The sequence below is a fragment of the Gekko japonicus genome, unplaced genomic scaffold (assembly GCF_001447785.1).
Source record: "Gekko japonicus isolate JY-2015 unplaced genomic scaffold, Gekko_japonicus_V1.1 scaffold772, whole genome shotgun sequence".
Classification (NCBI taxonomy): Eukaryota; Metazoa; Chordata; class Lepidosauria; order Squamata; family Gekkonidae; genus Gekko; species Gekko japonicus.
In genome coordinates, this window is record NW_015177031.1 from 681138 (window position 1) to 707922 (window position 26785).

The window sequence follows — 26785 nt, forward strand, 5'->3', positions numbered from 1 at the left end:
CAGCTGTTCTTGAAAAAAGAGCAGTTTGTGTCAGAGTTCTCTCAGCCCCACCCACCTCACAGGGTGTCCGTTGTGGGGAGGGGAAGGGAAGGGAGTCTGTAAGCCGCATTAGTGGTACAGCCCCAGAACCATGGCAAAGCCCTGTAGTAGTAATCATTTTTAAAATCTTCAATTTGCTTCATCTTCCTAAATCTATTGCCCATCTGGTTCAGTGTAGCTGTGCACAGTATTCAAATGTGGAGAGTGGGAGCTTTCTATTGTTTGACCATGTTTCTATTTCCCCTCTTAAGTGATACATTTATAATTTCTTCTAGAATCTTGGATATAATGTTAATGTGACATTATATTCACCACCTTTGCCAGAGTTTGACTTCAGCATGGTGGTCATCTTTCTAATTGCTGTGCTCACTGTGGCAGTGGGAGGTTTTTGGAGTGGAATGGAAGAGCTGTAAGTAATTTCAAATGCTTCTTTAAAAAATCTTTTTTCAAACTAAAAATATCAAACTACTACTAGTTCTTGCTATGCTGTTCCTGTATAATTTGAATGGTACTGCTTTTCCTGCTTACCTTGACAGAGAGGAATTGAAGGCGGCTGCAAGCTCTGAAACCAGAGAAGTTTCAAGGAAGAGTTCAGAAAGTATCATTTTCAGCCCTGTGAAAGTGATTGTATTTGTTGTCCTCTCTTGCATCATGTTAGTCTTGCTCTACTACTTCTACATATGGCTAGGTAAGAAGACATTTGGACTTACCTAATTTTACTTTTCAATTTAAGCATGCTTTCCCAGGCCTGATTTTCACAGAGGAGGTAAACCAGTGGCTTAGCCACTTGGGCTGGGAGAAAGGGCTCTTACAGTTGTTTCCTGTACAATGGGATTTTCTCCATATAAACAGACAAAGCTGCCTTGTACTAAGCCATCCATTGGTCCATCAAAGTCAGTTTTTCAGTATTGCCTACTCAGAAAGACAGTGGCTTTCCGGGGTCTCAGGAAGAGGGATTTCTCGGTCGCTCTGAATTTTGGACAAGACTGAAGAAAAAAACACAGAAGTTTTCAACCTGCTGTTTCTTCTCACCACCTCAGGTGAGAGGAACCTTGCCCATCTCTGGAGTTTTTTCCATATGCCAGAGGTCTTATCTCATTGGAGCTGAAGTCTGGAGAAGAGACAGCAAAGCTAGAACACCATTCCTTATCTTCTCTAACCACAGTGCAAAGGAGATGAGGCTCAGCCTTGGGAGAAAGAAGGGGTTTTATCTAATTTGAACTAAAATTTGAGTAACATATAAGAGGGGGAGGGGAATCTACCATTTCTTACCATCTTTCTATTCTAGCACATACAAGAGAAATTCCTGCCTCATGCATTGTATCTGAAAACTTGGGGAAGGGAGAGGGTTGGTTGCGAGCACAAATAGAAGCCAGTTAGCGAGCCAAACTAGTATTTGTAGACGCTTCCCTGAAGTAGAAACCTTTTTGTTTTCCTTTTGAATAGCAGGACAAAAGTATTTGACATAGATACAGCAAAAATGTAAGGAAATATATGAATACAATGGTGGCTTCAAATGTAAACGTTGTCACTAGGACATAAGCCCTGCTAACCACAGTGTTATTTGCTTCTGAGCAAATATGCTTGGGATGATTGACTTGAATAGATATGCATTCTTAACGACACCATAAACTTCTGACTGCATGGTTCTTGTAGCTATCTACCAATTTATTTTTGTTTTTCCCATAGTTTACGTCATTATTGCTATTTTCTGCTTGGCATCTGCAATAAGCCTGTACAACTGTCTTGCTGCACTAATAAGGAAAATACCTTTTGGACAATGCAGGTACTATTGTTTCATATAATTTTAATGGTTTTATAACTAGTGACAGTGAAACTATGGTTTAAGAAATTACTGTAACTTTTATTTGGGTTATGCTTACCTCCACCAATACTGCAGTTGTATGGAAAGGAGGAACCGCCTTGCCTTGCTATGCTTCTCTCCATTTCTCTTCTTGTTTTTTCTACAGACTGTTTGTAGTTCTTACATCTTTAAGGATGTAATCCACTTTTTCTTTTTTGTGTTATATAGGGATTTGTGTCATAATTGATGATAAATAGAACTAACCCTAGCCATCTAGGTTTTTCTTTAGACTTAAAACTATATTTAAGAATTCACAGGACACAGTGGATATCCAACCACTGGCCATCTGTTGCAGTGCTTCACATATGGTGAGCCTAGGAGCATGGATATCCTAGGAACTTTGTAGACAGATAGCTTGGTTTGTAAAGCTCTCTTGATAAGATAAGCTATTAAATATTTGGGAACTACTTTTGCAGTGTCTGCTTTTAAATCCCTCCATAATGCAGTTGGGTTTTTGGGGGGATTTTTTAGTATTTTTTAATATGTACGTGTGTAAGTGTGTGCACCTGGAAGTCATGGTGACCTCTGGTGACTGACCCCTACTGGGGGCCTGGAGGATATTCAGAGAGGTGCCTGAATAAAGCCTGCCACCGCCTCCTGCCTCTGGTATTTCAAGGAGGTCTCCCATCCAAGTACTTGCAAAATTTGACCCTGCTTAGCTTCCGAAATCTGATGAGATTGGGCTTGCCTGAGCTATCCAGGTCAGGGCCATAATGCAATTGTTTATCATCACATGAATGTCCAAATTTTAGCTCTTGATTTGTTATATGTGAAAGCTAGTAATAATGTAAAACAGTGGCAATCATGGCTTGTGTTCATTTTGGTTTGAGAACAAGTCTCAGACATCTCAGGCTCGAGAAGTCCTAGTTTCCAGTAGCATACAGAGTGTTTTCCTGCTCTGATGGTTGTATTTCCAGTCTGGCTGTGTCTCCTTTGCTGAAAACTTATGCATTATGCACTTATGCAAGTATGCTTATAATCAACATACTTGAAAATATTTTGTGAAATGTATGCTCTTTGTGAATTTCCATTTGCACAACCATATTGTGGGGTGGAAATAAATAAATTGTCTGCCACACATCCAAACAGCAATCTCTGTGAAATGCTAAACAAGACAGATGTTGGCAATAGCTAGCCATTTTACAAAATGAATTGGCTTAAAATCAGCCAAGTGGTAGCCCTAAATGATCTCTTTAATTACTAATTCTGTATATAATTTCAGTGTAACTTACTGGAGTGCAGAAATTCTACTAGAGAAAATTGCTCTGGATGAAACCTGTGTGTGGCTTAGCATTGTTCTGTGCAATCCTATACAGAGTTACCCCCTTCTAATTCTATGTCTGGGGCAGTGATGCTCTGTATTCTTGGTGCTTGGGGGGCAACAGTGGGAGGGCTTCTGGAGTTCTGGCCCTGCTTGTGGGCCTCCTGATGGTGCCTGGGTTTTGGCTGCTGTGTGACTAGGTGGGCCATTGGACTGATCCAACATGACTTCTCTTGCATTTTTATTATGTTTTTAACTCAATTAACTTTTGAGAACTTGGAAGGGCATAATTCTGCTTAGAACTGCACTGTTTGGTGGTTTCAGAAGACCTGTGTTTATGGCAAAACTTGTGATGCAAGTTTATCGTTTAGGCTTGCATGCTGCAACACAGCCTTTGAAGTGAGGCTCATTTTCCTCGCTGGATTTTGCATAGCAGTATCTGCAGTTTGGGTTGTGTTTCGGAATGAAGACAGGTACGTGAAGAATTCCAAGATTCAGAGCTGAAATGATAAATGCCTTTTAAAAATATTTAGGCCAAGATCCAGGCTGTCCAGGCATAGGGGCTTTCAGCCTTTTCTTTCTGTTACCCTTCCCTGACTGGTCCTCAAAGGCTGCCAGTAAAGCCTGAGATATCCTTTAATGTAACTTAAGAAGCTGCTGCCTGAAATGGTGCCTTTGTGGAAGTTCTTCTCACATGTGAATGGACCCCTTTGGATCCCAGTCTTCAGTGCACTTCCCAGCAGAGTTACACACTTCTAATTCCATTGACTTTGATGGACTTAGATTGATGTGACTCTGTTTAGGGTGGCACTGTTACTCTAGCAAATGTATGTAACATTTTATTATTTTTTAATTTTTTTTTTATATAATTCATTTTTTATTTTAGCTGGGCTTGGATTTTGCAAGATATCTTGGGAATTGCTTTCTGCCTGAACTTTATTAAAACTCTCAAAATGCCCAACTTCAAGGTATAGTAAACTGTTTACCTAGCTAAAAATACATGAATGTTACAACTTCCAGACAAGTACCAGTGTTGTTCTGTTGTAATGAAAACAAAGAGGTGTCTTGTGACACCTTAAAAGGCTAGAGCATTTTTGTGTTTGTGTAGCATCTGAGAACATACGCTCTAGCCCATGAAAGCTGAAGCCATATATTGTTAAAAGATGGACCAAGTCCCACTGAACTCTGTATATAGGATCGTAGAATCACAGAGCTGGAGGGGACCATACAGGCCATCTAGTCCAACCCCCTGCTCAATGCAGGATCAGCCTAGAGCATCCCTGGCAAGTGTTTGTCCAGCTGCTGCTTAAGGACTGCCAGTCAGGGGGAGCGTCACCACCTCCCTGGGCAGCTGATTCCACTGCTGAAATACTCTTGACTGTAAAAAAAATTTTTTTTTTGAAAATTTATTTTCATTTTCCACTATAACAAAATTAAACAACATATCTCTTTCACACTCAGTTACAACTTATAATATCCATTACATCTTCCACATTTTACAACTTTTATATCATACTAGCATAATTCAGTTTTAATTTATCTTCAGCCAGTCATAAAATAATTTCCATCTGTCCCAAAAAAGTTCCTCTGGTTTATTTTGTAGTGTTGTATTTAACTTGTCCAGTTCAGCTATTCCCATCACCATATTTTTGAGTTCTCCTATAGATGGTATTCTTTTAGATTTCCAACGTCTTGCTATCAGAATTCTTAAAATATATAGAATATAAAAAAATTTTTTGTTAATATCCAGTTGGTGTTTTCTTGCCTGTAATGTCAATGTGTTCAGTAAACTTTTTAAAAACTGCTGCTAATTCTTTTCTGCATAGTGTGCATGGGCCTGTTTTAAAATTACTGGGATACCAGCAGCCATTTCAAAAGAGGTACATTTTTAGTCCCAAAGATGAGTTTAGAAAGGGACAGGAAAAATGCTAAATGATCATAATCAGGAAACCAGTACAGAGAAGCCCAAATATTAGTAAGAAGCTATTTATTAATTTTAAGTCTGTGTTATAATTATATTATTCTAAAGCATTAAAGATTACTCACTTATCAAAAGTAAGTAAAATAACATTATTTTTTTGTTCTGTAGTCATGTGTTATTCTCCTAGGTCTTCTCCTTGTGTATGATGTATTTTTTGTCTTCATCACTCCGTACCTTACTAAAGTAAGTACATGGGTTTATAACATGGTGATATTTCACATATTTAAATTGGCAGTGTTTATTTTTTAATAATGAAAGAATTGACCCAAAAAAGCATAAAATGAGGTGGGGGGAGTAGCTCTAGATTAAAGGTGGATAGTAATGCTCAGAAGTGAAGAAATTGCGTTAAATGCAAATTTAGAGGGACGTAACAGAACAGGAAGTAAGTACTATTTCACCAAGACAAATCTGACTTATACTTTAATATAGTGAGAAAATAGAGTAATATGGTACGTGGCACGGCTTCTGCCACAAAGTTGCCAGTGGAACTCAGACATTTTTAGGTGACTGCGGAATATATGCAGCTAGCTACTCTCTGTATAGTGGTTAATAAATACATTAACATTTGGAGTGAAATTTAAAGTACTGGATGCAGTGTTGCTTTGCTTTGTACTTTTGAAACACTGAAGTCTGAATGGATGTACATGGGCCTTTCAATGTTCATGGGCCTTTCCCCATGTTTTGATTCCTCTGCATCAGAGATGGTCATGTTAAATTTGTAGTTTTAAGTTTCAGATTATACTTAAGGTTGCCCCATGCCTAACACTCAGGAGTGTTAGGCATGGGGCAAGGGGTATTACCATAGAGTTTGGGGGATAATCCGGAGCATCAGCTGACGTCATTTCTGCCCCCACAGTCCTCCTGCTGGCCTGGACGCAAGGGCAAGTGGGAGGGCTTGACCAGCAGGGTGAGGCAAGGGCAAATAGGAAGGCTAGTTGTACTACAACGTATTGTGAACATCAAGTTCTTGGATTTCAAAAAAAGATTATATTTGCAACAGAATACTTCTGCTGTAAAGGGGGGGGGGAAGGCAGCAGTCAAATCAAACCCTGCTTTAAAAAAAGGAGAAAGTTTTAAAGTTCCGTTGTTCTGCTCAGCACATTTTGTTGGATTATCATTTCAAGCATCATTTTTCATTTGCTGAGGCATGTACTGGTAGAAGTGTACTGTAAGAAAATCACATTATACTATGGCATATACAGAAGAAGAGAAACCCAATCTCTTCTTCTTCTTTTTATGTTTAATAATATGGAAATTTAATGCTTGTAATAAATGATTCCATAATAAAGTATTTCTTTACAATTTCAGAGTGGGGAAAGTATAATGGTTGAAGTTGCAACAGGTCCTTTTAGAAACAGTGAAAAGGTAGGCATTATACTCCTAAACATTAAGTAATTGTTATACATACTGTTAAGCATTTCAATAAACTGAGTTTTCATAGCTGCTGTTGCAGTTAGTGCATATTAATGCATAATTCAGCTAAAGTTTTGCACTTTAAAGTCTCACTTGCTTCAGTGGGAGTGCATTTAAGCATGTTCTTAAATATTTTCCATTAAAAATAGGATGTCCAAGTGCTTGATTTTGGCTGGATCATGCCCTAAATATTTAGGTATAACTTGATCTCAAAATGTAGCCATCTTTTCTCCTTTAAAAAAAGTATTAAATGCTTGTTGACTTGGGTTTGATCCTAGAATTATGGAAACTTGGTGGAAGCCTCTGCTGAGCGGTCAGCTCCTCATGAGAAAGTAAGGATTGTATTTCAGATATGTTCACTGGATTTTAAATCATATCCTCTGAAAAATAGTAGCCTTTGGGGGGAAATCTAATATTCTCTATCTCCAAATTTATTTCTTCAGTACTTGAATCTCAGTACTGGCCAACATTTATTGTTTTAAAGCAGGCTAAAATTCAGATCTTCCTTTCTCACCATGTAGTGTGTTTCATTAATGTTTCTGTGCATAGTGTCTGTGTATCATACACATGCAGTTTTCTCTTGGCTTATCCACTTGGATAATATATTGCACACTCAGCATCTTGGTTCCTGTTTTCTTAATTCAGGTCCCTCGTAATCTGAAGTTCTGCATAAAGTAGATGAGTAAATAGTTCTGATAAAAACATTTAAATCTTTCTTTCTCAAGTGTCCTTTGGGTTGGACTTATGTGGGGCTTTGCAACCCTGTTTTACAGTTGCCAGTGGTCATGAGGGTGCCCAGGCTCCAGTTCTGTACGCCGATGATATGTGGTGTGCCATTTTCATTACTTGGGTTTGGTGACATTATTTTACCAGGTAATTCTTTCTTTTAAAAAACCAGCCAAGATTTATGGTGCCATCCTAAACAGAGTTATGCCCTGCATTCTCTGCATTTCGGGTGGTCTTTACTGGAAACAAAGGCTAGGTCTTCCGGTTAGGGTTGCCAAGCAGGGGTCGTTTCGTAGAAAAAGAGCTAGGGGAACTCATTAGCATATGCCACACTTCCTGACATCAGGGGCCCGGCGGTGGACCTGCAAGGCCGGCGGGAGTGCGAGGAAGCCCCGCCAAGGCCCTCCCTGGCCCCAGGCAGGCAGGGGTGGGGAGAGGCGGGGAGGAAGCAACTTACCCTCCCTCTTCTCCTGCCTCCTCCTGGCTGAATGAGGGCTGGAAGCGGGGCGGCTGGAAGCAGGGGGCGGGGCTTCGTCGTGTGCCCCGCACCTCACCCGGGGGAACTGTGTTCCCCCGCGATCCCCCCCAAATTGACCTCTGTTGCCAAGTCCATCTTCCGCCCCCAGCGGGGGACTTTGGGGGCGTTCCTGGAGGGGGCGGGGCGTCACCGATGTGATGACATCATGTTGGGAATGTCCCCCGCCCCCCCCCCCCCCCTTGCACACCCGATTTCCAGAAACGCCAGTTTCCTCGCCTTAAAAAAGCGATCGGGCTTGGGAGGAAACCTGGGTTCCATGAACTCAAGAGAGAAGGGAGAGGGGTGGCTGTGGGTGTTGGGGGCGGGTAGAACCCCCCCAAAACTGGGGGACCCCTGGCAAACCTGGGTTTTTGACAACCCTACTTCCAGTAGAGGAGTGGACAGGGAAAATGAAAGGGCTGTAGGTGCAAATCAAACTTTGTGGCTTACAGAAATAACAAGATAACAACTCAAATAGGCTTTAGAGGTGGTCGCTGTGAAAACCTTGGTAGAGCCAGTTTGGTGTAGTGGTTAAGTGCGCGGACTCTAATCTGGAAGAACCAGGTTTGATTCCCCACTCCTCTACTTGCACCTGGCTGGATGACCTTGGGCAAGCCATAACTCTGGCACAGCTGTTCTTGAAAAAGAGCAGTTTCTGTCAAGAGTTCTCTCAGCCCCACCTACCTCACAGGGTGTCTGTTGTGGGGAGGGGAAGGGAAAGGAGTTTGTAAGCTGCTCTGAGACACCTTTGGGTAGTGAAGGGCGGGGTATAAATCCAGTCTCTTCTTCTCTTCTTCTTCTTCTTTAGTCCATTATTATTTAACTTTAATTATGATTTTTTGCGTTTGTTTTTCTTTGTACATTGTACTAATTGGTTATTGAAAGAGTTTTAAAATCTGATTGTTTGATTTAATTTGCAATTTGCATTTAACTCTGTAACTTTTTTGTTACTTTGTTAAAAATAAAAGTTAATAAAAATATTAAAATACAATAATTAAGATTCCCAAAGCTTATATTATATGTGCAGCCATGGGTCATTAATGGATAAAAATTGGGAACCTTGAAACTAAAGATGTTGCTAGTCTTGCTTATATTTGTATGATGGGTTTATTTATTGTGAATTCTGTGTATGCATTCTGTATCCACAACCAAAACCTGCATTTTTTGCTTAATTGGGGTGATCACGTCACTTGTGATGTGTGGGGGTGGTGTCCAAATGGTCCTGTTGCAGCTGCGTGAGCAACACCTTTCCCCTTCACAGGGATGGCCTCCTCCAGCCCTCCCTCAACCTTACTTCTAACAGACGCCCTGTAAAAGTTCCTGAGGGAAAGGTAGGGCGGTGAGAGTCTGCATGTTTCATGCACCATTCTACCCCTCACTTCAAACTCAAGGGTAATTCAAAAGCAGAAATGTTACCCTGCAACCCACCCCCCCTTTCCGGCCCCTCAAAGGGCACTCTTCTGCCCACATTGAGGTCCTTCCTCCTCCGACTCCTTATTGGCCCCTCACAGACCCCGCTCCTCCTGCCCTGCTGCTGAGGATGAGGCAGCTGTCGCAACTGAGCAGCTGGGTGTGCATTGCAGGCACACAAATCCCACACTGGAACTCCCACCATCCTATAGCAAAATCACCTTTTTAAAAAGCCTTCAAATGCAGAGAGAAACCCTTCTGGGGCAGAAGGAAGGGAGAAGATGGCAGGGGGAGACAGCCCGTGGCTGCCCGCCTGGTGGAGGAGAATCCAGCATCTCTGACGAGCTGGATCAGCTGCCTTTCTCCAGCCCCAGGGGAAGAGGAGGCAGACTCGGAGGCTGTGGCTGGGCTGGCTGGCTGAGGGCAGCTGAGAGGAAGTTTTGACAGCTCCTTCAGCATCTGCTGAGGGGAAAAGGGAGGGCGGGGAGAGCGGAAATAAAAGGTTGAGGTGAGACGCCTGTCAGGACCCACAGCCAAACAACGGAGCACACACTTTTAAGAAAGGTTTTGCTTTATTGTCAGTACTATGGTTGCATCCCCAAGTGGAATAAGGAAAGAGAGAGATATATCATTTCCGTTATGAGAAAAGAAAAGCTTCCCTTTCTTCCTTGGGTAGTTTCAGTGTTATTGTCTGATTATTCCTCTGACAATCAAACCAAGGTTATAGTGGCTTCCTTCTTAGCAGCAGTGATTAGGAAAACAAATTGTGTATTTACTAAGTTGACAATTTTAAGTGTGGGTTTTTTTTTATGATTTCGATTTTTGTTTTATCTTTGCAAAAACTGACTGATTTGTTATTACTTGCTTGGATTTAGTGTTGGTCACATGTTTTTATCCTGTTCTGTTGCTATGGCTTTTTTGCTAATGCAATAAATAAAAAAATATATATAGACTATGGTTGCAGTAACATGGTCACTGTTAGGAATGTCTAGCAAGGAACAAGCATACAATAATATTGCAGATTCAAAAGTCCCCCCACCACCACCTGTAGGCCAATCGCCCCTTTTCCCGTGGGCGGGAAAGGGTAACCGATCCTAGGTTGAGAAACTAGTCTCAGGGTTAATTAAAGTGGAGACACTACACAGGCAGGAGTACAAGGTCAGAGATAACAAGGGGAGAAGCAAGAAGAAAGGAATGTGGCACCAAATGTACACAGGTCAGGCAGGTTAACTCTAGGCCTATAAATAATATGGCAGCATAGCTGACAGCGCCTGAGTTACTTATATACTTATATAGGGGGATTGTTTTTTATTTGTAGAATAGTGTGTGAAGCTTGCAGACTCCTGCTGCCCTACCTTTCCCTCAGGAACTTTTACAAGTTGTTAGAAACAAGGCGGAGGGAGGGCCGAAGGAGGCCAGCCCTGTGAAGGGGAAAGGTGTCGCTCACACGGCTGCAATAGGGTAATTTGGATGCCACACCCACATGTCACAAGTCACGTGCTCACCCTGATTAAGCAAAAAAAAAAATGTGGGTTTTGGTTGTGGATGCAGAATGCATACACAGAATTCACAATAAATAAATCGGAGGGGGGCGGGGGAACAGTGCAGATGAAAATCCCAAGTCAGGCTTTAATGACTGCTCGGATTCTCTGGAGTAAACTGTCAGTGCAGAATGAACTTGGGTCTAACTTCAGCATTTTAAGTTGTCACTCCACGGGTGCTTTTCCATTAAGGTGCGACTTGAGCACAGAGTGCAGCACCCAGATTTTAAGCATATCCAGTCAGAAGTAAGTTCTTTGGGTTTCAATGAGATTTTCTTCTAAAAGACAACAATGGCTAGATTTTCACATATGCTGCCTAATCCTGTATGTGTGAGCTCAATGACATTGACTGTACAGCCCTAAGCAGAGTTACAACCTTTTAAAGTCCAATAAAGTCAGTGAGGTTAAAAGAGTGTAACTCCACTCAGGACTGCACTCTTAGGTTACAGCCCTCAGAATACTTTTTGAGGAGGAATAAAATGGGGCTTATTTCTGAGTAGACCTGCTTATGATTGCTCCCGTAGTCTCTATAGACTACCTGTCAAATAATGTTTGTACCTTTTTATTTTAGGTCTTCTGGTGGCCTATTGTCACAGGTTTGATGTTCAGACAAGCTCTTCCTCAGTGTACTATATTTCCTGCTCTGTAGGTAAACAGCACTAATAACACAATTTTTTTGACAATGCTGATATGCTTATGACAATACCAATGAGCATAAAGCTGTATGTCATTTAGTATATTCTTGTTGTTTGTCTTTGTTGCAGCCTATGCTGTTGGCATGTTGCTCACGTTTGTGGTTCTGTCACTGATGAAGATGGCGCAACCAGCCCTTCTGTACTTGGTGCCGTGCATCCTTGTCACCAGCGCTCTAGTGGCCTGGAAGCGCAAAGAGATGAAAAAGTTCTGGGAAGGCAACAGTTATCAGGTAAACGGAGTACAGTCAGTCTCCACACAAATGTGGTAAACTAATAGCTGTTGAATTCACACTTGTATTTTAGTGTTTACTCAAGAATATGGACTCTTGGAAAATAAATGACGCAAAATCAGTGATCCAACTTTTTGGTTACAGGAGGGTATGAAATCTTTTGATCTTGTATAGGTTGGAAAACCCGGCACTCTTTAGCACTAATGTGAGTTTTGTAAAAACAACAACAACAACAACATTTTGCATCCCCCCCCACACACACACTTTTTCTGGAACCACTGCAGCCACATGTGAGCAGATTTTGTTCCCTGTTAAGAAAACGAAAAAGGCCTAAAGCCCACTGAGGTGGTGGGCTGTGCAACTTCAGACTGCTGGCGAGGGGTCTGTAACTTGCTGTATGTGAGAAAATGAGCATGTCTGGGAGACACTCTAGCAGACAGAGGATTTTTAAATGAAAGACTTGATTATATGAGCCCTTCCCTGCCAAATCAGTCTGTAGTGGTACAGGCAAGACCCAGGTTTATCATCTGAAGTGAGAATTAAGCCAAAGAGTCTGCACTGCATTGGGCTTCATATATAAACTGAGTTTGTTAAAAAATATGGTAGCATTTCTCTGGTCCCTAGTCTGAGTTAAATTTTTATGTGTGTTCATCAGTCAAGTGTAGTGGTTGCATGTAAAAGAAGTGATCAATTTCTGGTGGATGCTTGAACTTATATTTACCCACCAAACTTCTCAGTGTTTTCCAAGCATAACGAAAGATCTGTTCTTCAGCACATGGTCTTAGTAAGGGAATGGCTGGATAGAGCTTCTACTGATCAAACTATTATATTTCAGTGACCCATACACCTTCCTGAAATACTGTGGTGATTCCCATTAATGTTCCTTCCCTTTCCGCCCCCCCCTTTTCAGTTTCTTCGTTCTTGTCCCTTTGTTGACCCACTCATGCCAAAATAGTTTTCAGAATCTGAACCTTGGGAAGGTCAAAGGAAATGCAGGCAGTTATAAGGAAATTGGTAGGACAAGGAGGACATGTGTGGGTGGGGAGAACCATTAACCTCTCCACTTAACCTCTTTCTAGCTCCAGCTCCATTTTTCCTCTCTGCTTCCCCTCCCCCCCATTTGCTCAGTCTTTCGTTCTGTTTGTTAGCCCTCCAAGGCAACTGGTAAGTCACTGTGTGAAACAAGATAGTGGTCTAATCTAGCAAGGCACCTCTTAAGTTCTTTCCCTCTCATGATTGCCCACTTGCCTGATCTTCCTGCCTGATCATATCTCCCCCCACTTTACTCCAGCCAACATGGCCTCAAAAGGAGGAGGAGGTGGTGGTGAGTAGGGGGGAAATTACTTATTTATTTTATTCGATTTATACCCCACCCTGAGGTATAAATCAAAGTAAATAAGTCGAAGTATAAATCGAAGTAAGTAAATAAATAAATTTTCCCCTACTCACCACCACCACCTCCTCCTTTTGAGGCCATGTTGTTTATTGGCTGGGAAGTAACCGCTCACAGTGGAGCAGCACAAAATCACAACTGAGTTCTCTTGAGGTGTTCTCGAGAGATATGAGTGTGAAAGAACTCTTTCAGCAATGTCTGTACATGTGCACATATCACTTGTACACTTTTTGGTATCCCCTCCACACTTTTTAAGCATTTTTCTGCAAACCTGTGTTGTGCGTCTATATAGTTCTAATGTGCAGTTTTTAAAATCTACATTGGAAAGCCATACCTGGCTACTGAGTTTATAGATTACTCATCAGTACGGAATAAGGATTTCCTTAGTGAACATTTTGATTTTTTTTTGGTATTATGTACATATGACAGACTCATATAATCCTGCTTCTTCATTTATTTAGCCTTAATTCACAGAACCAAGAGGCAGAGCATTATCAACTGAACTGCCCACATTAAATCAGATTTTGCATAGTCTCCGATGTAATGCAGAGAGAGAATATTGGGTTGGTTGGTGTGATGTTAGGGTTGCTGAAGAGCCCACCTCCTTGGTGCAGTGGAACTAAGTAGATGCTTCTGATGAGGATTTGGAGGAGTCCCAGTTGATATATGTAGGTTCTAATGGCAGCTAAAGAACTTCAGCTTCTTCCAGTGTGCAGTTTGTACCTCTTCTCTGGCTTCTGTGACTGCTTTCTTGAGTGTGAGGCTTTAAGCCAGTGTGTCTCAGAAACTATTGAAGCATGAAATATTTCTGCATAAAGTTTTTGCCTTTGTTTGCTACCAGAGTTGCTCTAAATACTTCAGTCTTAATTTTTCGCTAACAAAAGGCCACTCATACCTCAAGTGACAAGGTTCATTATTTGCAAGTATTTCGTTGCCATGGTAATTATTTCATATGCTGTTTTCAATGCATTCCTTTTTTTAAGGATTAAAAATTGCTTTGAACTTTGGACCCTTGTGTCAGCTTTACTTAGTTTGGAATGAAAATTAAAACTCACAAGTTGGGAATATGATTGCACTTCAGGTATTGTGCACAGATTAATTAGATTATTTAAATTCATGCCCAGCTTCAAGAACTGTTCTTTTAATTATACTTTATCCCATTCATTTGCACTTATGAATTTTTACATGGCTCAGTATTTTCCTGCGTAAACCCACTGCTACTAATACAGTGGATCTTTCAGTCTGGTGTATTCGTAAAAGCGGTGTGTGGGTGTGTGTGTGTGAGGGTCAACAGTTTTGTTTGAAATTAATCCAGCTAAAGGGAGAATAAAGGTGGTTCTATTTATTTATTTGTGGTGGTTACATGATTTGTACCCCGCCTTTCTCCCCATTGAGCATCCAGAGTAGCTTGCCTTGTTCTCCTCTCCTCCATTTTATCCTCACAACCACCATTTGAGGGTGGGTTGGGCAGAGTGTGTGTGGCTGGCCCCAGGCCCCCCAGTGAGCTCCCATGGCAGAGTTGGGGATCCAGACTTGGGTCTCCCAGATCTAGTCTGACACTCTGACCACTCCATTACACTAGCTCTTTGTTTTTTCATTGACACAGGTTATGAGCAAACATGATGGATACTTCTAATATGGGATTTATGTTTTTTAATGGTACTGCTATGTTTTCAAAACTATTGGTAGCCGCTTTGAGAATCATTCGACATAAGACAAGATATAACTGGAAATGGTACTGAGAATTTGTTGGTCATACGTCGTTGTCTGTAACGGCTTTGCTGTGTCCATCTTGTGCTATTTCATACAGCTAGCAGCAGCACAGTTAAGGCTAGCTGAGAGTGTCTTTGCATGTTCCTAGCAGCATTGGATCAAATGCGAAGGAATACTCATGTGACACCTGAGGTTTTACAGACGGCTGTTGCTTAGAAAATTTCTTGTTTGTTTTGGTACCATTGTTTTTTTTTAAAAAACCCACAAACAAACAGCTTTATTGTATACAAAGTAAAAGAAGTAAAAGTGTAAAGAACCTACGCTAAGCACCTGAGAACTAATTCTCTAAGTATCACACACTCACCCCAACAAAAGGGCACACTTATAAAAGGGAGGAGGAAATTGGGATGTTTTAGGGGAATGACATACAACCTGAAATCCTGGGCTTGAGGTCTGGAGAGGTCCGGGGCAAACGCAACTATGACAGACTCCTCCTCCTCCTTCACTGTGAGGCAGATTTTCCTTGCCAAAATTCTTAGTTCCCTTCAGGTGCTGAGCTGGCCCCCAGTAGTGTAATAATATCTGCGGCTTTATAAATCTGAAATGTCCCACCCTTTGACAGAATCTAATTTGGCTTTTGCCCAGCTCAGGAACTTGTCAGGAGAAAACAGATCCCTTGAAATGGCACTGGAGACTATGTAACAGTGAACAATAATAAAGATTTTATTCAATAGGCAGGGATGGTATGGGGTAGTCAGGAATTGGAAAGGCTGAGGTAAATGGTGGTAAAACAGTATATATTTCAGTTGACAGACAAGATGGTGTTGAAGCAGATTTTCACAAATTCTTGGTTCTTATCAGTGAGAGATGGTTGACTAAGTACTTTGGTTTCAGTTACAATGTTTCTGCGTATAGTTTCCTAATAACTTTTGTTTTTCTGGAAAGGTCACTCTTTTAGTGTATCACATTCTTTCCCATTTTCTGAAATCACAATGTGTTTTCTTTCCCCTGAGTAGTCTATACTTGTTTCCTCTCACAACAGACCAGGGACTGCCTCAGTGCCAATTCCCTGTACAACTGGACAGGACTTCTATTTCTTCCCTGAAAACACAATCCTATTCCTTTTGGCTTGATTGGGAGCTTCAGCCTGCTACCCAGTCAATCTTTACCAAAATCTCAAACCCCAGTTCTTGGTGTCTGTGTGAAAATATACTTCAGCGTAAGCTGACACTAGACTCTGAATTCTTAGATGGTAATATTTCTCAGGTTATGTTTAACACAGCTAGGACCAGGAGTCTCTCCCTGTATTCAAAAGGTGAACCTGTATGACAGTCTTCAGATATCCACTCCTGTAACTGAACTTTTTCTTTACTGAATAGTAACTGCCACTGGACTCAAAACGAACTCACTCTTCCCTCAGCACACAGCTGGTTTTATATTTCCCCCAGCTGACGCTGGCCAATCAGAGAAAAGGAGCGGCCTGTCACTCAAGCTCAACATTCTAGAGCAGAGTTAACTATTCACCTCCCTTCTCTGATTTTGCTGCATTAGGGAAACATCATTTTAAATGTAGTCCATCATAGCAGCTAAGGTCCAAAGAGCAGAGCAAGGCGGGGAAAGCCCCCCCCCCCCGCAAAATAGTTGCAGGGGTGTTCAGGTAGTTGGAAAACCTGGCACCATTTTGGTACCATTCTTGATGCATCTCATGACAGAGCAAAAATGCAAGCAAAACGCATACACCCATCCCATAAACTTCTATGTGTTTGCTAGTTGGCACTACCAACTAACCAACTAAAAATTATGGCCCATTTTAATGTTCAGCTCTCCTGTCTTTATTACTAGCTTACCTTTGTTTATTTTTGACCTAAGTTGTCAGCATGACTTTCAGGATGCCCTGTGCTGTGTCTTGCCAGTATGAGAGTCCAGTGACATTAGATAACATGCCAGTGTGGCGTCAGATTCGACTTTTTAAATGAGAGCAGAGAAGTATTTATCTCTGTAAGCACTATGTGTACTGAACTTGTATGGTAGGGCTGTCCTTGCCATCAAAGTATATCCTCCATCCACAGAGCAGGGAACTAATTTCTGTCAGAAAGTGTCTCTCTAGCTACTTGTGTGTTATCTTCTTTCTGCACAGCTTTAAAATGGCTGTTATCAATGCCTCTCCTTAGGACTGGATGGTAAATGGCCTGATCATACAAATATATTTGGCAGACAGGCAGAGTTTTGAAAAGATTAACAAATCCATCTGAGCCATATTTGATTACAAATCTTGCTTTGGCAAGTATGTTATGTTTTGTGCTGTGAAGAATGGGCTGATTCAGTGGGGGGGGAGAAGAAGAGTTGGATTTATACCCCACCCTTCACTCAGAGTAGCTTACAATCTCCTTCCCTTCCTCCCCCCACAACAGACACCCTGTGAGGTAGATGGGGTTGAAAGAGCTCTAACAGAACTGCTCTTGAGAGAAAGCTCTGAGAGAACTGTGATTGACCCAAGGTCACCCAGCTGGCTTTCATGTGGAGGAGTGGGGAATCAAACCTCATTTTCCAGATTAGAGTCCACCGGTCTTAACCACTATACCAAATGGGGAGGCAAGAGTGATTAGGAGAGGCCATATTTGCCTACATGTGGCAAGCATGACAGTCAAGTACAGGCTTTTAATGTTGGACTTTAACATTATATATAATATCCACACAAAAGGATATTAAGTTCTGGCAAGCCAGCCCGTTTGTAGTTTTGCCTCTTAATGCCTGTTTCCACATGGGGGCAGCCTTGTATGGTGGTTTCCCTGTTGTTGCTGCCAATATATCACAGTGGCATCAGGGCTACTACATGACAGGATTCCCTCATCTTCCCTGCCCCCGTTTCCTGGCAGAGGCCACCCACCATGCCACCAAAGCTTTCCCAAGGTTTTGGGGAGTTTTTGAATTGGCAGTTGAGTATGGTTATGACAGGGAGCTACGGTGGCTCAAGTGGTTAAGATGCTGAACTGCAGGCTGTGGAAGGTCAGTAGTTCAGCAGTTCGAGACCCGAGTGTGCCGCATGACGGAGTGAGCTCCCGTCTCTAGTTCCAGCTCCTGCCAACCTAGCAGTTCGAAAGCAAGAAATTGCAAGTAGATAAATAGGTACCACTTCGGTGGGAAGGTAACAGCGTTCCGTGCACCTTGGCGTCTAGTCATGCCGGCCACATGACAACGGAAACGTCTTCGGACAGCACTGGCTCTTCGGCTTTGAAACAGAGATGAGAGTCAGACTTGACTGGCTTTCGAGCAAGGGAACCTTTACCTTAATGGTTATGACAATTTGTATCTCAGGTTCTCTGAATTCCCAACTGTCATTTTAAAAAAAGTTAATCTATATCCTCTTTCACTGTGGAGATATGAAATTATAGTTCCACACCAAAAGAGGTTAGAGTCTTACTTTTATTTAAAAAATGATAGCTGGGGATTTAGAGAACCAGATACAGATTGTTATAATGATATTCAGTTACTAGTTAAACGACCAAAATTAAAAAATAAATAAAAGCCCCTTTGGAAGGGGGGATGCCCACCATGGGGACTGGGGCAAAAAAAATGGCTGCTGTGTGGGCAGGAGCAGGAAAACCCAAACTTTCCTATCTACAGGGAAGCCATCCAAACTTGGCTGCAGTCTTTCCCAAAACTTCAGAGCAAAGCAGGTTCCAGAAGGATCAGAGAAAAACTGGGGAAAACCTGAGAGGTACACAAATGTGGCATGATCCTGTGGGGGGGAAAACCCACATGGAAAAGGCTACGTTTGTTACATGGAAAGAAGGTAGCTGTGTTAGTCTGTTGCTGCAAAATAGTAAAAAGCTCAGTAGCACCTTTAAGAGAATAGACTTTATTGTAGCATAAACGTTTGAGAAACACAGCTTTCTTCGTCAGATGCATGGAGTACATCTGGCCAGTTTCTCCATACCCTCGATGCATCTGCTGAAGAGAGCTGTGTTTCTCGAAAGCTTATGCTACAATAAAGTTTGTTAGTCTTAAAGGTGCTACTGGGCTTTTTACTATTTCACGTGGAAAGAAGCGTCTCAGCACCTATACTGACTGCAAGTCCTTAAAGCAGCTTACATGCAGCTGTTCTTGTGGATGCCCTTTGCAGGACTTTCCTCACCCCCTAGTTTAGACAAGGAGAGATGATGCAGTATGTAATGTGTAATGCAATGTCACACTGCCTTTTGACAGAGGAAACAAGAAAAATCAGTCAATTGGTGATGTTGGTACTAACAAAGGGCAAAGACAGGGCTGGATAGTAAGAATTCAAGATGCAGCTGTGTTTACCTGTTTTTAGGGCCAGGAGCCACAGTTAATATTCTGAATGGTGCTAAATTTAACTCTCTTTTAGACCAGGGAGTACACTGAACCACGCAGCTGCAGGCTAAGCCTGTTCACGCTCAGCACCGACCCCTGAGACTAGTGTGGTTTAGCCCTGAATGCAGAATATGACGCAAGTCCACTCTGTTTTTATACCTTTCTCTTCTTGTTTAATAACGGTATGAATCACGGCAGGCAGGAAAATGCTGGACTCATTAAACATACTTGCTTGGCTTCCAAAGTAAATGATGGTTGGCATAGGCTACTTTTAAGCATCACAGTTTAAAAAAATAAAAAATAAAATCCCAAATACAAGTAAAATCTTGGATCATGCCTATCTCACAAGTATAGTTAACCTAAATGGCTTTTATTTTTTGTCAGGAAAGCCACAATCAGTCAGGTTCATACACTGAGGAAGAGCTTGCAGCAGCAGTGTAACCAAAAGACAGTCAGGGGTCGAGGTCCCAGGAGGCTTTTGAAGATCGAAAGGGCCAGACAAAGGTGCGTAGTCTGAATCAGGCAGCGGTAGGAGTCTCCAGGGCAGAAAGAGAGGCACAGGAGCTGTAGCCAGGAAACAACGTCACCCAAGAGATGGGTTGGAGTAAGCCCTGAGGCTAGAGCTTTATCGGGCCTGATGGGCTGGGATTGCCCCTTGGGATCTGTTGACTGAGAGCTCAGTCTGGATGACACCCTTGAAGCACTGGGATCACTCTGCCAGGGTGGCAAAGGAATAAGAAGCCAGGCTGCTCAGAGCCCAAGCATTCACAGTGGCACCTTACAATTTCATGTTAATGTCAAACTACTGAATCTAACCAGATGTTTACTCTGGTTTGTTCGTTTTTCCTTCTTGCTTACAGACTTCCTGGTAAATGTATTAATAGACCATGCAGCAAGCCCTTTGCATGAAATCATTCTTGGTTGTTTTTCTTTCCCATTAGTTTTGAGTAGACATTTGCCCACTGAAAGAAAAATGATGACCCATATTTACTTCTAGGGGAGTCGGGCGGGGTTTGTTTTTGTTTTTAATCCGTAGTGTTTTTTCCAGCTCTAAACTATTAGCCATTGACTTGGGAATTGGACAGCTTGGTGAGCACCTTTCTGTATTCAATAATGTCAAACCGAAGGAGTTTTAAGCATGATGGCACAATATGTGAACTGCATATTCTGTCTATACTTTGGATTGGGGTCCCAGTGTGGTGCCTATAGGTGCCATGGCATCCGCCAACACCTTTTCTGGCACTCACCAAGTGTTTTTAGAAAGCGGGTGGGGCCAGGTAGGGCTTTTGCCCAGCAAGGCTTCTGATTGGCTATTGGAGATTTGATGGGCTGTGCACGTTTTTTTAATATTGCTTTGGCAACAGCTGCCACTACAGAACAAGAAACTACTGTGTGACTGAAGTAAAGCTACGCCAATCATTTTGTGGCTGGCTCCACCTCCTGCAGCAACCATTTTATAGCAGCCATTTTGTGGCTGGGTCCACCATGCTGGGTCAGAATTTCAAAAGTGCGTGAAGGCTCAAAAAGGTTGGGAGCCCCTTTAGAATAACAGTGATTTTGTTTGATGTGATTATCAGCTGTAAGGAAGGACATCACAATTTTCTTTTTTATCCACTTATAGCAAAATTTTATGTATATCATGGGCCTACAATTCCATATCCAAAAAGAAAAAATTGCCAGAAAGCCCTAATCTGTAATCTGGCATGCATGAGCAGAACAGGGGTGGTGGTTGGAGATAGCCTTGTTTGCACACGTGAAGAGCAAGATGCTTTTCTACTGCAGATCAACTCAGCTACCCACCTGAAATTGTCTTTTAAGGGAACACATGGGGCACTTTGGAGAACCTACAGCTGCTTGCATTCAAGGGAAATGGATCAGTTGTAGAGCATCTGCTTGGCATGCAGAAGGTCCAAGGTTCAATCCCCAGCATCTCCAGTTAAAAGAATCAGGTAGTTGGTGATGTGAATGACCTGAACCTAAGACTCTGGAGAGCTGCTGCCAGTCTCGGTAGATAATACTAACCTTGATGGACCAGTGGTCTGATTTTTGTCAGATTTCCTCTGCTGAAGACTATTTTGCTTAAAAAACCCACCTCACCAGCCTCTGAAACTGTGGGACCTTCCTGCACTATACTATTACTGGTTTTATGCAATTTCTACTGCCATGTCTTTTCCCCTAAAGAATCCTACAAATAGTGAGTGAAGGAGCTGATAACTTTCTCTTGGAGATTCCTGGCTTGCTCACAGAACTATACTTCCCTCCCCTCCTCCAAGTTTACAGGTTTGACAGAAGAGCTGCTGAAAGCAAAACCCATTGGGAAAACAATCCGCTAGCTTGTGTGTTTTTTCATGTTGCTGGTTTACAGCTTGTGACGGATTGTTTTGTTATGTTTCCTTAATGTCATAGAAGCTTACTTTGCTGTGATATCTGAACTCAGTTTTGATAGCTTGTTACTCTGACATCATCATTCTTGTAAGTGGGCTGGCAAGAGTAAACATACTTTAAAATGTTGTTGTTTTACATTCAGGTGATGGACCCTGGGGATTTTGCTGCTACTGAAGAAAACTCCACACTATCCAGTGAACAATGTGGAGGAGAGTAACTGATCACCCAAAATAATGTATCAAGATTTTTCTACACAAATAATAGAAAACTCATTTGATTTTTAAATCTGAATATTTCTTACGATTTGTTATGAAAAAAATAGCCTTGTTTTTACACTTGCACATATATTTTTGTGAAAAGGATACCATTATTGACACTATCAGAATGCTTAAGATGTGCTTGTTTTTCAACTGGTGGAATATATTCAATAAACCTGTGCCTTGCCTTACTTTCAGAGATAGTTGCCTATGAAATGGATAGTGTTTTTACATATCATCTCAGTCTCTGCCATATATCAGGCTTCTTGACTAATCCTTGGAAGATTTTTCACTGTGGGCTTGCAAGATCTAGAAGCAGCTCACCAAGTTTCTGGCATTAAATGCAAAATTATGCTTTGGAATATAGGCAACAATTCAATTGTATGAAACCCTGTATTGCCAGGAATTTACAAAATGGTGGAAAGATTGGTGGTTTATTTTGCCATAACTTTGTTTTAACCCATTTAATACATGCTCCTTTCAAGCATGGTTTATCTACCTATTTGCATACAGACTGAGCAGTTTAAAAATAATAAGTACACACAGAGTAGATGAGAACAAAGAAAACAAACATTTGTTTTCTTTGTTAAAAACAGAATTCACATGATAGGGGTTCAAAAATGTTGCTATGCTGTTTAGTCCCTATTTCACCAGAGATGCAATAAGGTCACCTACAGCAGTTATTATAATGTTACAAATAAAGGGCTTCCCTTTTCTGGAAGTTGGATAAAGAATTTTTTAATCACAGTAATTCCTGTGAAATAAACATATCCATGGAAGCTAAAGCCAAGCCTCCTTTTTGCCATTTTTCTTCCTATTCATTTGCATGTTCTTGATTACATTTTAAGCATCTGGTAAAGAAAATAAATTCTTTTGGATTTTAAAAACATTTGGTAATTGTGACAAAATGTTTTCACTTTTTTTCTTTTGGAAACTGAAGTAAAGAAGAAGTGTGAGGAATTGTGTACCAGATCTTTTAGAGCAGCAATGTGTTTTAAGCCAAAGATATTGGGAGCAACCTGCAAACGACTGTTAGTAGTGCCTTAGTCCAAACAGCAGCAGCACCTTCCATCCATGTTTTTAAAAATATATATTCAGTACTAATAGCAGATATAAGATCAATAATCCAAAGATCAGATTCCATGATGAGTGATACCAGTCAGGTTCTTTCCTGGACCAGGTTGTAAGGAGGCCTCAGTTCTGTGAGGAGAGGGAAAGGGGGTGGGGCAGGGCGGGGCAAGAGGACTTAACCTTCTTTTCTAACCTCTGCAAGCGCAGGGACCATCCCCTATGTTTTGGTGAGCAATTTCTAATTAAGGATCTATCCTCTGGCACTCACCAACTAGTTGCGTGTGCGAGGTGCATCTGAAGAAACCACGGCCACAAAGCAGCAGTTAAATTCGGTAGTTGACCGAAAAGTGTTGTATGCCTGAGAAACTTGAAGTGACAGCCACCAAGCTGTCTCATCCCAACACCAAACACAAGGCATCTGTTTCAGGTTATTCTTTAGACAACGCGAACTACTTCAAATGCTGGCAGATAGCAAATCTGTCTAGTTTAATCTTACATTTCTAAGACATGTTAGATTGTATTTTGGAACAGATCTAGTGAAGGAAATATTTGACAAAATGTTTATCAACATATAAAGGCATCTGTATTGCTTAAGTTTTGATTAAGATTCTGGGAGTTCTCACGTGGTGTAACTGATGTAGAAGATGGTAAAAAATCAACAGCAATTACTTGGGCTATTTAAAAAATGGTAAAAGTTGGATAGTTTAGTAACATCTACTGAAAAGCATGCTATTAATATAGTTGACTAGGACTGAATTTGGAGACACTTATTAGAAATGATAAATGTTAAAAAAAATTCAGTTGGCTTTTTACATTTATGAGCCTTAATACTAATTCAGTAGCTTAATGGTATGGTAATTAATAGTACTGATCAATACTGACAACTGCCCATTTCACCTGTGGAACTTTGTAAAGTATGTTTTTGTAAGAATGTTAGAATTCTGATATGTAATAAATTTTTCAACAATGCTTGGAGTCCTTGTGTGTTCCTGGTGTAGCTTAAATGTAAAAGGTTTAGTTCATACAAACAGACAATGAGTTAGTAAAATTGTTCCTGGACTATATTCAGGCTACACAGCTAGGGAACTAAACAGATGAAAGATTCTTCCATGGTGGGGGCATTACTACATGTAGAAAGCTAGCATAACTAGACTCCCCCCTCTCTGGCATCTAGTTTTCCATGGGCATAATTGTTTTTTTACATGACAGAATATGACCATAAGATCCCCACCCCCACCCCCTCAACCTGCAGTCTGAAGTGGTATGGCCCGGGAGCAATTTTGCAGCTTAATTAGGGTAAAGGTTCCCTTGCTTGAAAGCCAGTCGAATCCAACTCTAGGGTTGCGGTGCTCATCTCCATTTCCAAGCTGAAGAGCCAGCGCTGTCTGAAGATGTCTCCATGGTTATGTGGCCAGCATGACTAGATGCTGAGGTGCACGGAACACTGTTACCTTCCCACCGAAGTGGTACCTATTTATCTACTTGCAATGTCTTGCTTTTGAACTGCTAGGTTGGCAGGAGCTGGAACCAGAGACGGGAGCTCACTCCGTCTTGCAGCACTTGGGTCTCGAACTACTGATTTACCAACCTTCCAGCCTGCAGTTCAGTGTCTTAACCACTCAGCCACCGCAACTTCATTAGCTTTTTGTTAATATTAGCTTGTGGTATGAATAGGATTGCCACTTTAGGTTATATACAAAGGTACTGTTTTGAGAATGTTGGAAGCAATTTTGCTTCTGTATAAATGCACACAGTTTCCAATGTGAGCTGTTTGTATTCTATGGATCTGAATTTGAGTAGTGCAGACCTTCTGTGGAGGGAGTCTTATTTACTGGGTCCTGAGACCTAACAAAATCTACCACATTCTCTGGAACAGCACTGCAACTTTATTTTCAACATATGTGATTTGTTTTTTCATTGTGAGACAGGAGTAAACTCACATAAAAGTGCATGTGGTATTTCAAAAACATTTTAAGAAGGCAATCTTGTTCATGGATGGACAAGATAGAGGGTGGGGAATCAGCTAAGGTACACTCTGGAGGTGAGCTAGGTTCATTCTGCATGTGAAGATTCTGCTGTAATTGCTCTTTCAAGACATAAAACTAATGGAACAGATGATTATCTTGCATTTATTGCAATTGTTATTCTGCAAGCCAGGGTGGCACATTAAAAAAGATACCATTTTGAACTTGAAATTAGTGTCAGATTGCACACCTGTCACAATCTAACTGCAAAAACCAGACCACTGTGTAAAAAGGCTTTGCCAAACATCAAATAAATCTTATTGCACCATTCAATAAATGTGCGTTATATTAAAAAGACTTATTACTTCTTGATAATGGTGGCTAATCAGCTCAGTAAATGTACAAACAATATTGTAACCAACCGTCAACCAACCATACAATATTAAAACTTCATAGAAAAAGCCAACTAATCAGCTCAGCAGCAATTTATAGATCTAGCCTTGAAGTCCAACAGTCTTGGCTCTGCTGTGCAACTCTGCAGCTAGAGACCCGGCAAACTTGGCAATGGGAAAAGGCACCTGAAGTTCCTCGTTTCGGCTGTAGCCTTTATCACAAGCCAAAACAGTTCTTCAGATAACAGGAGAAAAACTTCACAAAGTTGGCACAAAACATCTTGTAACTTTTAAAGCACATATCACGCCATTAATGTTCAACAATTAGACAGCAGTCCTTCAAAGTTTAATTACTGGCAAGTCAATACATATGCCAAGTTTGCCGGGTCTCTAGCTGCAGAGTTGCACAGTGGAGCCAAGATTGTTGGACTTCAAGGCTAGATCGCTGCTGAGTTGATTAGCTGCTTTTTCTATGAAGTTTTCATATTATATGGTTGGTTGAAATGTTTGTACATTTACTGAGCTGAGTAGCCACCATTTTCAAAAAGTAATCTTTTTTATATAACATACATTCATTGAAAATGGTGCAATAAGATTCATTTGATGTTTGGCAAAAAGCAGGTTGCTTACCAGTAACTGGTGATCTTCGAGTGGTCATCAGTGCATTCACACCCATGGGATTCAGTGCACACACGCTGGATTGACTGGTGGTGTAGCAAGCTCTTTTAACGGATTTTCGCACCCAGTCCCTCGGGCATGCGCAGGAACCCCACCGCACATGCACAGAGGGGTGGGTGCGGACATCCCACCAGTTCCTTCAAACCGCCGCAAATCAACCCCTATTAAAAATGTAGAAGCTGACAGCAGTGGGGAAGGAGGGCGGGTGGTTTGAATGCACAGATGACCACCTTCGCCGCCTTAAGGGACTTGGTGGTGCCCTTCTTCACGGACTTGTGATCCTTACTTGCCTTAGCCTTTTTGACTGGCATGGAAGTGGAAGATTTCACCTTCGATGTCGGGAACTTTGGTGTCGGGCGGTCGACATTGGAGGCAGGCCTCGATGTCGGAGCTGTCGATGTAGATGGTCTCTCCTCCATCGCTGAGGCAGGAGTAAGGGCTGATTCAAGCAGCGCCACTTTAAGGCGTGCAGCACGTTTTTTTCGTGTTTGATTGGAGAAACGAGCACAGTGACGACAGGACTCTGGCTGGTGAGACTCTCTGAGGCAAAAAATGCAGAGGGTATGACAGTCGGGAGGAGCAAGTTTGCTGCCGCAACCCCTACACCTGTTGAAAAAGCCCCACTTCTTTTCCATAAAAGAAGCGAAGAAGAGGGAACGTTGAGGGGAGGCGGTAGCCCGAAGGCCTGAGGTAATTGGTAGACTCCCCCTCACAAACAAATAATTTTTAAAGCTTTTTTGAAGAACAAACAACTAAAAAAGAAAAATAGAATAAGAAAATAATTCTGAAGAGCTGAGGTGAAGAGCCACAAGCGAACTGATCTGACCTACTCAACGTGGCGGTAAGAAAGGAACTGGCGGGATGTCCGTCCCCCCACCCCCGGGCATGCACGGTGGGGTTCCTGCGCATGCCCGAGGGACTGG

General features: G+C 41.7%; 1 protein-coding gene across 2 annotated transcripts in view; it reads left to right on the plus strand.

Annotated features, from left to right (window-relative positions):
* Positions 1-23725, plus strand: part of SPPL2A (signal peptide peptidase like 2A) — a 44232-nt gene extending 20507 nt beyond the window's left edge. Inside the window, exons 5-16 of one of the 2 annotated variants that reach the window (XM_015427940.1) lie at positions 315-448; positions 576-727; positions 1729-1825; positions 3536-3637; positions 4051-4132; positions 5254-5328; positions 6454-6510; positions 6837-6890; positions 7332-7431; positions 11324-11401; positions 11517-11677; positions 21643-23725. In XM_015427940.1, coding sequence (XP_015283426.1) covers positions 315-448; positions 576-727; positions 1729-1825; positions 3536-3637; positions 4051-4132; positions 5254-5328; positions 6454-6510; positions 6837-6890; positions 7332-7431; positions 11324-11401; positions 11517-11677; positions 21643-21717 — 1167 coding nt within the window. In that variant the 3' untranslated portion in view covers positions 21718-23725. The remainder of the gene's footprint in view (positions 1-314; positions 449-575; positions 728-1728; positions 1826-3535; positions 3638-4050; positions 4133-5253; positions 5329-6453; positions 6511-6836; positions 6891-7331; positions 7432-11323; positions 11402-11516; positions 11678-21642) is intronic. The other variant, XM_015427941.1, reaches the window with a different exon arrangement.
* Positions 23726-26785: the final 3060 nt, after the last annotated feature.